General features: G+C 39.4%; 1 protein-coding gene across 1 annotated transcript in view; it reads right to left on the reverse strand.

Annotated features, from left to right (window-relative positions):
* Positions 1-238: 238 nt before the first annotated feature.
* The window catches only part of LOC121858372 (beta-1,4-glucuronyltransferase 1-like), a 38,777-nt gene continuing 23,056 nt past the window's right edge, over positions 239-15,959 (reverse strand). Inside the window, exons 6-8 of the mRNA XM_042354814.1 lie at positions 13,768-13,976; positions 1,335-1,499; positions 239-844 (exon numbers count right to left, since the gene is read on the reverse strand). Coding sequence (XP_042210748.1) covers positions 647-844; positions 1,335-1,499; positions 13,768-13,976 — 572 coding nt within the window. The 3' untranslated portion in view covers positions 239-646. The remainder of the gene's footprint in view (positions 845-1,334; positions 1,500-13,767; positions 13,977-15,959) is intronic.

Raw genomic sequence — 15,959 nt, forward strand, 5'->3', positions numbered from 1 at the left:
TAACATAACCATAATACAACACTGTAATAGACGCTTTAAAATATTACACCAAGCAAATTATCGGTGTCAATATTCAAACCAGCATATTTAATAATTATGAAAATTAACTTCATTGCTATTAAATCTTGTGAAAAAGTCTCAAATTTTACCCACGTCAAATTAATTATAAATATAAATATTCAAATGCACTAAGAAATACATAGTATCAATATAAAAGACATATTCCCAATGGGCAGTTTTCTCTACACAATATGATTCAGTTCTATTTATGTAGAATATTTTCAAGACGACAACAAAAGTGTAATTTTTTCCATAAATAAATTGATTTGTCAACTTCAATGAGCGTCTCTCAGTAAACAGTGTTGTCTGTCTCAGTCACATTTGTAGTCTTTAACGGTGATGGATTTGGTTCACTTGCGCTTATTCAAATAAAGTGTTTTTGCTTCGAATTAAAATTGTAAATTTGTCTTTACATAAGCAACAGCAACTTTATTTCATTCATACTGTGCAAAACAGGTTTTGTAGAAACTGAAGAGTTGTAATGTTGGTCGTATATAACACACTGCGTTGACCATGAATAAAATCTAGTTTTGTTCACACTGTTCACACCGACCACACTGTTGAACAACACAAGCGGTCCGTTTACTTACACAGTACAGTTTTTGCTCAAACCAAAAACACTTTTATACTGGGGTCGGATTTCTTTGCTGAGTAGTGAGTTTTGTCTGGCCGTCACTTTGTTTCTGAACACGTCCTTGGTATTCGTCTTGATGCCTGGCTTGTGCACCAGGAAGGCATTGTCCAGGATATGAAACTCATAGTTTTTCAAACACATGATGAACATCTGAGGGAAGCGACAGAGCAGAGAGAAAAATATATTCACATGTAATGAAAGCAATGGAAAGTAGAATGATCTTGTACGTTCAACTTAAAGGATCACAGTATCGCAAGTTACTGTGCGCAAGTGATACAATATTAACAAATTACGGAAAGGTCTGGTTTATATACACTATACAGTCAGAGCTAAAATAAGACTACTATTATTACTATTTTTATGATTATTATTATTATGATTATTATTATTATTATTATTATTATTATTATTATTATTATTATTATTATTATTATTATTATTATTATTATTATTTCCTACATGTAAGAGACTGGCTAATATATATCTCATAACTACATTAGCATCAATGATGTAAAGTAGATTAGGTTGACAACACAGGAGTCTTTCCTTAGATATAGCCTACTTAGTATTTCTGGTGTAGCCACAGTCATTCTCCAGTCCTGGGTTCTCTCTCTCTCTTTACTGACAATATGCTACTTACCTGCGTCATTTTGTCACTCTTGCCCTCCCAAGAGAGCCTTTCATCATACAAAGGTTCTTTATTGGTGCCAACGTAGATGGGCTCCCATTGGTTGTGGTGAGGAGGATTCCGCTTCCCGATATGAAACACAGACATGCCTGGTCGTATAGGCGCGTTCATCCACTCCTGTCAATCAATCAATCAATCAGAGTTCCATTCTCATGTCTGGTGATGTATAAAGATCACTATTTATAGAAACAGTTGGCAAGGATATATAAAGATAGCTATATACGAAAGCAGGTGGCAGGGAGTTACATATTAAAACAGGTGGGGGGAGTGGTGAAAAATAACATTGGGTGGAAGGAAATAGTTTGCAGGTCTTGGAAAATAAAAACGAGGAGGTTGGAGTGAGGTTGAAGTGGGTTTTAAAGATGATCGAAGAAAATTTAGGAAGTACTGGAACACGAGTTTTAAAACGCTGGTTAAGGATTTTATAGTAGGTGGGAAAGGACTTTAGAAGTACTGGGAAAAACTATTTGTACTGACGGCTGATAAACAAATTCTTTGTCACTTCTCTGGATGCGCCGTGTCTACAGCAACCGAACATAAGGCATTACCCAGAGTTAAATGAACAATAGGACTATATATTTGTTGATGGAAATAAAATAATAACTTTCAGGGGGTTTTCATATTTAATTTGTTCTGATGCGGGAAACCAACTAACATAAAACGAGAAAGACTTAATCTCGTGTTTGTTTAATTTCCTAAGTTGATATTTACCTTTTATTTCAAGTCTGCCAAGTAATTTTTTCGGATGTTTCGGAAATGTTGACGAGAAAAGCATCAATTGGCTGCCACTTGGAGGATATCGTCACCGGTCTGTCTCTCTACACTAAGGACCCCTAGTTTTTTTTTTTTTTTTACAGAAACCAAAATACATCGACAAGTGTTTTTCAGCCCCAAGTTTATTGGAATAATATCTTGGATAAACGGTGAAGAGGTAGAACTTATCTCGCCACTTGGGAGCAATATGCAATATGGATGGAAAGGCTTAGAAGAACTGTAACCGTTAGTACAAGGAAGACGAGTATGGTGGAGCTACAAGTGTTTGGAGACGCTGCAAGAGTTTGAGGACGCTGCCAGAATTTGGAGGCGCTGCAAGAGTAGTTTGGAAGTATTGCAAGAGTTTGGGGGAGCTGCAAGAGTAATTTGGAAGTACTGCAAGAGTTTGAAGGCACTGCAAGTGTTTGGGGGCGCTGCAAGAGTAGTTTGGAAGCTCTGTAAGAGTGATTTGGAGGTACTGAAAGGGTTTGAAGGAACTTAAGCAGAAGATTAAGAGGATGAAAGGGGATTGGGAGAGTGAGGAGTTGATTCTAGAGGAATTTAAAGGAAATATATAAAAGGAGATTGAAGTTCATGGCTCTAAAGTGCTGACAGAAGAATTTTGATGGTTTTGGTTGAGGAGTTTATAAGTACTGAAAGAGTATGAATGTTCTTAGTCATGTCCTGTGGTCATTTGTAAATTGTGTATCGTACAATGATTGAATATAAACTGAACGCTGGAAGGTGCGTCTTTACGGTTAGTCTATGAGTTCATTTACTGTATAAGATCTCTGGTGTCAGTGGGTCTTGTTCTGGACAGTTTCAGCTGGATCGCCTTTTGGCTCACAGTCAGACTTTAGTTCGCTGGCTGATGTGAGGCTGATTTAGGGTGTAGTTTGATTTATCTCTCAATGGTCTATTGTATCACACACTAATTGCCTTTAAGGAAATGATCGCTCACTTTAACTTCACCATCGTTTATAATGTGTTTATACTGTATGTGAATTAATGATTTTTTTTTGCCACCCATACATTTGCCCTCTTCCTTAAATGGGCATATGATTAAGAACCAGAAAATAGACATATATTTTACAAAGTAATTCAGTATTGTCTCCTTATGCCATCAAATGCAAAATAATACATGCTGACGTAATGAAATAATATGAATAAGTGATTTACAGTCAGGGGCTGATTAAGGTCTTGGGGGGCCCAGGGCACTTATAATGGGGGGGGGGGGGCTAGTGGTCTTGTCTATCTCATTGTGTTCAAAAGAAATAATTCGAACTTTTCTTTCTTGTTCGCCATCAGAGGGCCCCTTTGAGTCGGGCGCCCGGGTCAAGTGTCCCCTGAGCACCCCTATAATCCAGCTTTGATTACAGTCAAATTTATCTTTTAATGCATTCAATAATAAAAACAAATGCATACAAAAGTGTACATGCGCACTTCAACTTCAAGCAAGATCGTCGTTTGTCCAATCTTTAAAAATCACACATTATATAGATCCTGGCGACATAAATATTGAATATATAAAGATAAATAAGTGTTGTATTCAATATAAGACACCAGCTATGGACTTGTGTTTTCATTAAACAGTACTGTTAATGTGAAATTAATCCATTTCATAAAAAATCGTTCTTGCGCAGTGTACATGCATATATCACCACACCCACACATATCTGTACATGGTAACTGATTTTTGAGGCATCCACACTACTAGTTATGTTGCTTTGTAGTGTTTCAGGACCAGGTGGATTGATGCAGCAGACTGGCATCAATCGGTCGTCCGCAATGTTCCAGTGGTATTCTGTAAGTGAAGGATATTGTGGACAAGGTCTTCTTGAGGACTTCCAAATCAAGGCCATATATTGTGCTCTCTGGGTGTAGGGAATAAGTGTTCCTAAAGTCGGCGGCAGTTGTTGGCCTTCCTTTCCCTTTTGGGCGAATAACTTCCATCTGATGTCTCGTAGAGTGGAAGCATTGATGTCCTCAATCCCGTAGAGTGAGCACAAATATCACTCCATCTGGTGAAGGACCCAATTAGGCAGATCATTCGTCCCCCCAAACTGGATGAAAGTTTCCAGAATATCATCATCAACTTGCAAAAAGGCTTTCATTTGACTTGCTACTCCTTTGCCTGCAAATGACCCTGTGTTATCAGTTCCCTTAAAGGCGTACCACGCAATCAATGCATCAGCTCTTATTTCTCAACCTCACGTGACTTGTATCTTAATTTTCTCACTGTTCTTTCTTTAACAGTGTGGTGATCTTGGTAGTTAAGGATACAGGCCAGTAAGATGTACATATACATCTGTGTCTACTGAAAGCACATGAATAATTGACTGTGGATTTTTGTGATTTACGTCAAATGCGTTGAGAATAACAAGCTGGTCTCCCTCTTCTAGGTCGTGCTGGGCAGTAGTCATCTCCGGCATGCTTACAATTTCGGATCGGGAACAGTTGGCTATCATTGTCGTATGGTGCATGACAAGAAGTCTGTGGAACTTTCCCTGCTAATGCTTGACCACCTTCTCTGAAAGATATTGGGTGAGTTCAGCTTTGGTGCTGATGTGTGCCAAGAATTTCTTATGTCTTTGATATCGGTATTATCACTTACATGGTAATGTATAGGAGTTTGCTTCAGGGTTTTCTTATCTCGAGTTACTTCTTTCAAAAAGGTTTGAATGTATTGGTCAAACACCGTCCCGACTCCATTATAACTGTTTCTCAAGCTGTCCACCATGCCTATTAACTTTTGGGAAAACTGTTGAGTGTTAGACATGTCTGGGGTTTTCTTAACCTTGTTCACTAAACACATCGTATCAATGAAGGGCATTGACGGAGCAACACGCGCAGAGTTCATCGTTCTGGATGGTCCTAGCAGGAGGAGTATTATCTTTGCATTTCATCATTTTGGTTGATTCCAGCAGCGTTGGAGTATCATCTTCCCAGTCCAATGTTGTGGAAGGTTCCAGCACTGATAAAGCATCGTCGTTAAAGTTCATCGATATGGTTGGTTCACATAGTAAAGGGACATCATCTTGAGAGTCCACAGTTAGGGAGCATCAATTTCAGGAAGATCATTTTCAGAGTTCATCTTTTGAGTTGGCTCAGGCAGTGGAATGTTTTCAATTAATGAACCACCTGATATTTGCATCTTGAATGTACATTAAAACACAACCTTTGACTTACGCGAAAATCAAGACCGTACATAATAAGGTATATGCTTCCTTTGAAGATGAAAAAAAAATTGAAAATGACCAATTGGGTAAGCAAGTGTGGAAAATCTACACTCACTATCATTTTAGACTCTCAAATAAGTGCTTCTGTGAAATATAAATACAATTTGGTCGTCTACATTTACTATTTTCCGTTCCCTGATTTTGTACCATTATATTGCGGAATTTGACAGCTCTAAAATATAGCCTAAAAACCAAACAAATTGTTGGCAGCAAGTTTTATTTGACCTATCGGCATATTAACAACTAGAAAATAACGAAAAACAAAAGATGGGACACAGTTTAAAGTAGGTCCCAACGTGTACAGTCACAATCGAAAGTTTCGACACCCCCCTGGCAGGGTGTTCGCCGAGGCCAGCGTTGAGGTAAGGCTGGGTGATAGAACATAAGAACATAAGAAAATAAGGAGTCTGCAATAGGCCGGTTGGCCTGTGCATGGCAGCTCCTGTCGAGAGTTACTACCACTCTCTATCATCCACGAATCTATCTAGCCTCCTTTTGAAACTTTCCAGAGTTCCAGCACTTACTACAAAGTTGCTAAGCTTGTTCCACTCGTCCACCACCCTATTTGTGAACCAGTTTCTTCGTATCTCCCTCCTAAACCTAAACTTATCCAACTTAAATCCGTTGCTCCGAGTCCTATCCTGCTCGGATATTATAATAACTTTATCTATATCCCCTTTATTGATTCCTTTCACCCACTTAAATACTCCTGTCATATCTCCCCGCACTCTTTGTCTTTCTAGGGAGTGCAAGTTAAGTTTCTTTAAACTATCCTGATATGAAGGTTTCTAAGTCCCGGAATCATTTTCGTCATTCTTCGCTGCACCGACTCTAGTGAATTGATATCCATTCTATAATAAGGGCACCAGAACTGAACTGCATAATCGAAGTGCTGCCTGACTAGCGCAAGATATAGTTGCAATAAGACCTCTGCACTCATATTACTTACAATTCTAGATATAAAACCCAATACTCTGTTTGCCTTATTTCGAACAATAACGCACTGTTTTCTAGGCCGTAGGTCCGGGCTTACAAGTACCCCTAGGTCTCTTTCACAAGTCGACTTCTCTAGGTTGATGTTGTTAAGGTTGTATATATTGACGGTATTTGTTCTTCCAATATTAAGTACGCTGCACTTGCTGGTGTTGAATTTCATTTGCCATTTTTCTGACCACCCCTGCAGTTTATTTAGAACCTCCTGTAATGCATTTGCATCCTGCCCTGAATTAATCTGCCGCCCTATTTTGGTGTCATCCGCAAACTTGCTTATGTCACTGCTGATCCCAGTATCTAAATCGTTTATGTAGATTATGAACAAGAGTGGGCCTAGTACTGACCCCTGGGGAACCCCACTGGTTACACGGGCCCACTCAGATTTAACACCATCTACGCTGACCCTCTGCGTTCTATCGGTGAGCCATGATTTTATCCAATTTAAAACTTTCCCCTCGATACCATGAGCCTTAATTTTTCTCAGAAGCCTCTGATGCGGTACTCTGTCAAATGCTTTGCTAAAGTCTAAGTAAATAACATCGTAATTTTCGTCATTATCTATTACCTCGAAGACTTTTCTATAAAACGTCAGCAGATTTGTTAGACAAGATTTTCCCTTTGTAAACCCATGTTGCGAGTCGTAGATTAATTTGCTTTTCTCTAGATGCGATCGGATGCTATCTGCTATAATTGATTCAAGAAATTTACCCACTACTGACGTCAAACTGATCGGCCGGTAATTTGACGCTGATGCTCTGTCTCCCTTTATGAATATGGGTACTACATTTGCCTGTTTCCACAAGTCTGGCACAACTCCGGTGTCTAATGATTTTGTAAATAAATTTGCAAGGGGTCCGCTAATGTGTTCCCTACACTCTTTCAAGACTCGAGGGAAAATTTCATCTGGCCCTGGGGATTTTGTCTTCTTTAGTTTATTTATCCTCTTAAGAACATCCTCTTTTCTTATAGTGATATTCTTTAATTTCTCTTCTTCCTTTCCCCTAAATATCAGTTCCACCTCTGGAATTTCCGCGCGAATTTCTTCTGTGAAAACTGATTAGAAGCAGTTGTTCAATGCTTTGCTTATTTCTTCACTGCCATTTATCACTTCTCCCCTCCCTGACTTTAAAGGACGCAAACTAGTTCAGCAATGTAGTAACGAGGCACTACAATGGTGAAGTTCATATTCCTCCACCACAACACTCCGAGACTCATAGCACACAAGCGCAGGAAGGAACCATACGAACTTTGACAGGGCATGAACTTGCATAACAAATGCCTTCATAACATTGTTGCCACACATAACAATAACATGTTAAGATTGGAGCATCAAAAACTTTACCCGGTCCCAAAACACTGGCTTGGAACCACTAGATGCTAGTCCTCGTATTACATATGAATCATCAGGGCAGCATATATAAAGGGTGGCCGGCAGCCGAATTTCGTCATCACTCTCTAACCCTCTCTCACCATGCACGGTTACGAGTTTGACAAGGTGGCGCGGATACGATCGCATAAGCCGACCTGCCCCAAGAAATTAAACCTCCTAGTTCTCAAGAAGTTCTTTGAAACTAATGGGATCATGGGGGTTACCAAGGTGGAACGACTGAAGCTGCATGGAGACATCAAGATCACCTTCGCCGAGAAGGGTATGCCCGTACAACTCGCTGTGTTCCCCGACATCAACTGCATCCCAATAAAAATGATTGCCTACAAATGGGACAACCTGAAGCTGGGAGTAATCTCCCACGCCGAAATTGCCCACGTGGACCAAGCAGAGCTGAGCAAACTACTCAAGGGACAACTCCAAGTTGTCAAGAAGCTGTCCGACACCACTGCCCTTGTCGGACACCATGCAACCCTACCCAAGGAGGCTCAACTGACGTGGGTAACTGTGCCAGTCAAGCCTCACTGCAGACCGAAACGCTGCTACAAATGCCAGCACTACGATCACATTGTCAACAAGTGTGAGGCGCAGGAGGACACCTGCTCCCTGTGCAGTGGCCCCGGACACCGCTACACTGTCTGCCCTAACACAGTGAAAAAATGCGCTGCCTGTGGCGGCCCACATTCCTCCGCCGACCGGACCTGCCGCAAATGGAAGGAGGAATGCAGGATAGCCAAGGCTCGACTTGACAAAAAACTGAGCTACAAAGAGGCCCTCTTAGTGTACACGCCCAAGACAAGAAAAAACTAGAAGAAAAGAAAAATCAAGAACAGAAGACCCAAGAAAAGACACACGTTACAAAGAATCAAGAACACCACGAGACCCCAGGGGCAGAAGCCCACGTGGTCAAGCTCACCGTCTCCGACTTCTTCCACACCTACGAAAACCTAACACACGACGAAGACGAAGAACAGGACCCAAACACGACTGAATGGACACTCCAAGAGAGCAAGAGGAGAAGGAGAGTAAGAAGAAAATCAACTTCAAGCTAACAAGAATACCAAGACAGAAGACCAAGACATTTCCTCCAAACAAGAAAGCACCACACCCAATCAAGCCGACCAAGTACTGAGAAACCATTGCTCAACCCAACACGCACCTAACGCTCACCTGACTCTGGTCCTGCCACCTCCTCGCCACGTCCGGGCGAGTTGCTGCTGCCTCCAACTTAAAACCCAAAATAACGCACGCGGTGTTTAGCCACGGCACCTTTCTCTCCTTCTAACATTCATTTCAATCCTCCCTTTATCCTTCCCCTGAACCTCCTTCCCCCCTGTCACCAGCATTTAAGTCAAGTCAAGTCCGAATTTCATCAAGAGGGAGTGAGCGGTCAGTCGACAAGGTGAGGCCTATACATGTATAGATATTACCATAACCCTGGGAATATTATGGTTTCACACATACTAGGAATTCGGAAAATTCGGCCTTGATCCCGGATTTTAGGAAGGCAAATTACGGTAGCTTAAGGAGAGACCTAAGGGATGACCCTATGGTCAAAAGATTAATCCCCCCCACACCTCCGGAAACTGTCAAGTTAGGACGGGAAAACCCGGAATTTAATTTAGCAGCTACTTATGAACAATTTATTGCGACAATCCATAATGCTCAAAATAAACACATCCCTAAAAGAAAATTCAGATCGATACGGAACCAACCAAAATGGATGAATAATAGACTCTTAGATCTTCTAGGGAAAAAGAAAGGAGTATATAGAAAAGTTAAGAAAGGCGAAAATCACTTACTTGGTTACTATCAGAACCTAACAAGACAGGTAAAACAGAAATTAGGAAAGCAAAGAGAAATTATGAAATCAAGGTAGCAAACGAATCGAAAAATAACCCCAAAGCTTTTTATCAACTGTATAAATCAAAGGTTAGAGATACAATAGGTCCCCTTAAAACTACGACAGGAGAAATGACTGATGATGAGTTAGAAATGTGTAGTACGTTAAATAGTCATTTTCGCTCCGTATTCACAAATGAAAACCTAGCACAGTTTCCAGAAGTTCATAAGGTATATAACGACAGTATAGAAAATATGTTGATGAATATCAATATTACTAGTAAAGATGTGTTTAAAGAAATTAACAAACTGAAGCCTCATAAATCGCCTGGTCCAGACGAGGTATATGCTAGAATATTAAAAGAATGTAGAGATGAGTTGAGTAATCCATTAGCAGTTTTATTTAATAAGTCATTAGAATTGGGCCTAGTGCCAGAAGCTTGGAAACTTGCAAATGTAGTTCCGATTTTCAAAAGAGGTGATAAATCAATTGCATCAAATTACCGTCCCAATAGTCTCACGTCAATCATAGGCAAGTTGCTAGAGTCAATTATTGCTACGAAAATCAGAAGCCACCTTGAAACATTCAACTTAATTCATTCTTCTCAGCACGGGTTCACCCAGGGACGTTCTTGTCTCACAAATTTGCTTAGCTTTTTCTCAGAAGTATATGAAGCGGTAGATAATGATAAGTCATATGATATAATTTATTTAGATTTCAGTAAAGCATTCGATAGAGTCCCTCATGAGAGATTGATAAGGAAGGTAGAAGCACATGGAATAGGTGGATCATTATTAAAATGGATTAGGTCATGGTTAACTGGTGGGAAACAAAGAGTCAGCATAAATGGATTTAAGTCAGACTGGGGTGCGGTCAAAAGCTGAGTTCCCCAGGGATCTGTATTAGGCCCTCTGCTGTTTGTTATATTCATTAATGATCTTGATTTAGGTATAACTAGTAGGATTAGTAAATTTGCAGATGATACCAAAATGAGGAGAGTGATAAATTCAGAGAGTGACTTTGAACACCTTCAAAGAGATCTAGATACCTTACATGAGTGGTCAGTAGACTGGCAAATGAATTTTAATACTGATAAATGCAAGGTACTACAGATAGGGAAGACGAATACAAACGTTAAGTATAAACTAGGTAACACGGAAATAGAAAACTAAGATTGTGAAAAAGATCTAGGTGTATTTGTTAGCAACGACTTGAAACCTAGAAAACAATGTATTAGCGTTCACAACAAGGCAAACAGGATTCTTGGGTTCATATCTAGGTCTGTGAGTAACAGAACTGCTGACGTTATCTTGAAACTTTACCTAGCATTAGTGAGGCCACACATGGATTATGCGGTTCAATTCTGGTGTCCTTATTATAGAATGGACATAGATTCTTTGGAGAGAGTACAAAGAAGAATGACAAAAATGATTCATAATATTAGAAACCTTCCATATGAAGAAAGACTGAAAAGCATAGGCTTGCATTCATTAGAGAGGCGTAGAGTTAGGGGAGATATGATAGAGGTGTTCAAGTGGGTAAGTGGGATTAACAAGGGTAAAATGGAAGATGTTCTGAAGCTCAGTAATAACGAAATAACTAGAACAAATGACTTTAAATTAGATAAATTCCGATTCAGAAAGGATACAGGCAAGCACTGGTTTGGTAATAGAGTTGTGGATATGTGGAACAGGCTACCGAGTGCTATAGTAGGATCGGGGACGCTAGGGAGCTTCAAGACGAAGTTGGATAGGCACATGGAAGTGCTGGGATGGGTATGAAAGGGATCTGCCCTGTATGGGCCAGTCGGCTTCCTGCAGTATCCCACTTTCTTATGTTCTTATGTTCTTATATAGTCATGTTTACAATATTTAATGGTGTATCAGTAACTACACTGGAGTACTTTGGCTTGGAATGTTTCAATTCACATTAATCACCCAAACAATTTTTGTCTGGTCCGGAGCAGCGACTTTGCCGAAGACCTCGACCCTCAGCGCAGATGCCTGGCCGTGTGTCATCATTAGTGACTACTTCTGGGTCACTTGCCTTGTTTCCTGTCTACTGCTGCTTTTAGTTTTTGAATTTCACTTCATGTTTTCATATAATGATACTACTGTGATTATTTTCTGTTAATGTGCATCTTTGTGATGGAACTTATTCTTTGTCTGTAGTAGTGTCACGATACTTTTAGTCCATCAACACGTAATGTTTATCAATATTTATATTTCATAACTGGGTGGAGAACAGCCTAAGTTTCTCATGCCTCACTCCTAACTTGCTATTGTTATGTGTGCCAACAATGATATGAATGAAATTTTGTTATGCAAGTGCATGTCATGTCAAAATTCGTAAAAATTTCCTTCAATGCTCGTGTGCTGTGAGTCTCGGAGTGTTGTGGTGGTGGAATGTCTGCGCCCGATCACTCAGCCTTACCTCAACCCTTGCCTCGGCAAACACCCAGTCAGGGGGGTGTCGAAACTTTGGATTGTGACTGTACGTATGTGGTCGAGTGCAGTACCGAAGGCTTTGTATACTGTGTGCTGTATCCACACTGTTATGCCAATGGGACACTTTCATGTGATGAAATATATTTTCATGCGAAGCGAAACATTAATTGTGTAATTTATTCCTCCTCTTGTACGCAAATAATGGTTACTATTTCAATGATAATTACTTTTATACATGATGTGTCTTTACTGATACTTGAATTTAATCGGTGGCTGTAACTTGAAGTGTCACATTCCACCTTCACCGAGAGGTTCACATCTTTAGTTTATTTTGAGTCACAACAATAAAACCTGACGACACAAGAGTTTAGAATTAAAGAAAAAGTTTGGAAGTCTCGAAACAATCATTTAGAAGGTGCAGGCAGAAGAGTTTGGCGGCATTGGAAGTTTTAGAAGAGGAATTTGATTTTATTGAAAGAGATAGAGGGTTGTTGGAAGGGGTTTTTAGAGTTACCCGAAGAGTTTGAAGGTACTGGAGAAATTTGGGAAACTTGGAATTTTTATTGAATAGGAAGTAGCCAAGTAAAAGCGTGTATTTGCTCTCCAAGAAAACAATGAAGATTAATTTTCAGACTTATAAGATCACTTATGTTAGGAATGAGTAAACATGACAGGCCAAGGAAGTGATTAATGAGTGGATAGAACTAGTGCGCATGCCAGGAGAAAACCATGCGAGCTTAATAGGTGACGCTTTGTGGTCGAGAAGCTTTTTTTTTACCCTGTTGGTCGGGGAAAAATATCTACACCTGGAAGTATCACACGAGGACATGGAAACAAGTAGCAGCTAAGTAGGGAAGAAAATCTTTGTGTTAGCGACGGGAAGAGACATTTATCTCAGGTAGAGGAATGATTCTCTCAGTCGACCAGCCAGTGTCGATAAAGAAATTCTGTAAATATTACACGAGTGAAGAAAAGGAAGACACAAGTGATAAAAGAGTTTTCTAGACAATATATAAGGTTGAGGATATAATTTTAAACTTTTCCTCGAAAACTGCTCATCAATATACGATATCCTTTAAAAACAGATAATAGGTTAGCGATTAGGAATACTGGAGAGGTAAACAGATTAGAGTTAGTATGTGATTTTTTTTTAATTATATGAAAAACACTTAAAACTATTAACTTGAGAATATGAATGAGAGAAGCAAATGGCGTGTGTAGGTAGACGAATATATGGAGACACGTCTCTCAGTGTACCAAGTCAACATATGTAAATCATTTGCTCATTTGCAAGTTGTCATTGACATGGTGAGAATGAGTGAAGACACTGATATGGGAGGAGACAAATTAAAGACATATTCTTGAAGACAAAACAGTTGTTCGTTATCATTAGTCTACTGTAATATTATACGTGGATCTATTAATTTAAGATCATCGAGGAAGAGTTACTGCATATCTCTAAGACCATCAGATCAAAATAAAACCATCACGAGCTGCCATTTAGCGTCATGTTCCCTTAGACTCGCTCACACCAGAAAAACAAAGCCAGTGCGAGCATTCAACAACGTCCGGAACTTCCCTCCACTCTGCACCATGATATGTTGTCGGAGTTACAGCAGACGAACGTTCGCTCATCATCTGCCTGAAGTGGAGCTACTTCATAGTGCGATTATGGATTTAGGATCCAGAGTGTGTAATTACCTGAGTATTCCCTAACACTTACCATGGACTTGGGTACTGCATGACACTTGGGACAGATGTTCTTATGGAAGTGGAAGGCTTTTTTCCCCTTCAGCATCTCGATAAGCTTGCTCTTTGTCTCGGGAGGCTTCACATCTTTCTTCACTTCAAAAATGGAGAACACGAATACTCGGTGATTTGTACTGTTCGACACATCAGGTTTTTTGAGCATCTTGATAAACTCTGGGATATAAGAAGATATTTTTTATCAGTAATGTTATATACTTAAGTTTTCCTCGGTCATCCCATTAAATGTCTCGTTTTCTCTTGACACCCTATCATCACTGTGGAGGTTAAAGTCTTCTTAAGATTGTGATATATGATTTGTTGTTCTGATTTGTGATATGTTTTAGTAACTGATATGATTAAAGAACATTATTATATGATTTTGTGAAACAGTTTTCAATGTTAGAATATTACAGTGGTTTAAATGAAGATTGTAAACAAAATGTGGATACGTTTGTGAAATCGTATTACAACATGGAGAGGAATCTCTCTCTCTCTCTCTCTCTCTCTCTCTCTGGGTATAGGAAGGAACTGGTTCACAAATAGGGTGGTGGACAAGTGGAACAAGCTTAGCAACTTTGTAGTAAGTGCTGGAACTCTGGAAAGTTTCAAAAGGAGGCTAGATACATTCATGGATGATAGAGTGGTAGTAACTCTCGACAGGAGCTGCCATGCACAGGCCAACCGGCCTATTGCAGACTCCTTATTTTCTTATGTTCTTATATATATATATATATACACAGTATATATATCTTGATAAAATCACACGGGGAAAAGTAAACAACGGAGCACCTTAGCTTTCGTCTTTATTCAAGACATCTTCAGTTGCCTATGAAGATGTCTTGAATAAAAACGAAAGCTATGGTGCTCCGTTGTTTACCTTTCGTGTATATATACATATATATATGCTGATAACCACAAGGAAAGAGAAAACACGAAGTTCCCAAGCGCTTTCGTGTAATTCACGTCTTCAGGGGTGAGTACAGACTAAGGAGAAGTACAAAGACAAGGTGGATATATACAGAGGAGGGTGAGATCAGGTCCACAATGGTCAGGTATTCGGTAATGACCCTACTAATCTTTAAAAAGCACCGCAACTGTCGGTAGTCAGGTCAGAGGGTAAGGTGACCCAACCTTCTCACCTGGTTACAAATCTTCTTAATTACAAAATTGTCCAGTTTGTACATGCCATTACTCAAATTCATGTTGACTGCTTCGGTATGTTTAATGAGACTATATTCTATAATGTTCCTACTGTCAATTGAATTACAAGGCAATATTGAGGAGGCATTATCCCAGTCAATGCAATGCTTATTATCCCTCAAATGAACAAACAGAGCATTGGATTCCTGGCCTGTCCTAACACTATATTTATGTTGTTTAAGTCTATTTACAAGATCTTTACCTGTCTGGCCTAAGTAAAACATATTACATTCCTTGCAAGGAACCTTATAAGTGCAACCAATTGTGTTGTTGGGGGAGTTCTTGATTAACATTTTGATTAACAGTGCATGAGTTTTTAAATGCCACATTGACGTTCCAGGTTTTTAATTGTAAAGGAATTTGAGAGAATTTTTTGTGAAATGGTAATACTAAGAGATTCTTAAGGTCATGGGTGGGCTTGGGATCAGTTCTATAAAAAGATTTCTTAGTAATGTTCAGGCATTTGTCTATGAAAGATCTAGGGTATTAAGGTTTGAGCCAATATTATAGATATATTTATATTCCTCCTCAATGAATTCCGGGCTGCAAATTCTCAAAGCACGTAAAAACATTGTTGAAAATACTGACTGTTTGCCCACCATAATAGAGTCAAACTGATCCCAAGCCCACCCATGACCCAGTGTTATTGTTCCTAACTTGAACGAACAATGCACTGCTTTCAGATGCTGTTCTAATATTGTAGTTGGGCTGTTTAATTCTGAGTTGCAATGCTTTCCCAGTCTGTCCTACATAATTTCCATTACATTTGCTACATGGAATGCAGTAAACACTTCCATTTAAATTCAAGGTTGGGCTATTCTTGATTAATATATTAGTAATAGTTGAGTCATACTTAAAAATAACATTAATATTTAATAAATTTAAGGGACAGAACTAACAGGACAAATTCATTGCGATAAGGTAGAGTCAAAATATTCATAGATGTGGGAATTTGCGTGGTTTAAG

The sequence above is a fragment of the Homarus americanus genome, unplaced genomic scaffold (genome assembly GCF_018991925.1).
Source record: "Homarus americanus isolate GMGI-L3 unplaced genomic scaffold, GMGI_Hamer_2.0 scaffold57980, whole genome shotgun sequence".
Taxonomy (NCBI): domain Eukaryota; kingdom Metazoa; phylum Arthropoda; class Malacostraca; order Decapoda; family Nephropidae; genus Homarus; species Homarus americanus.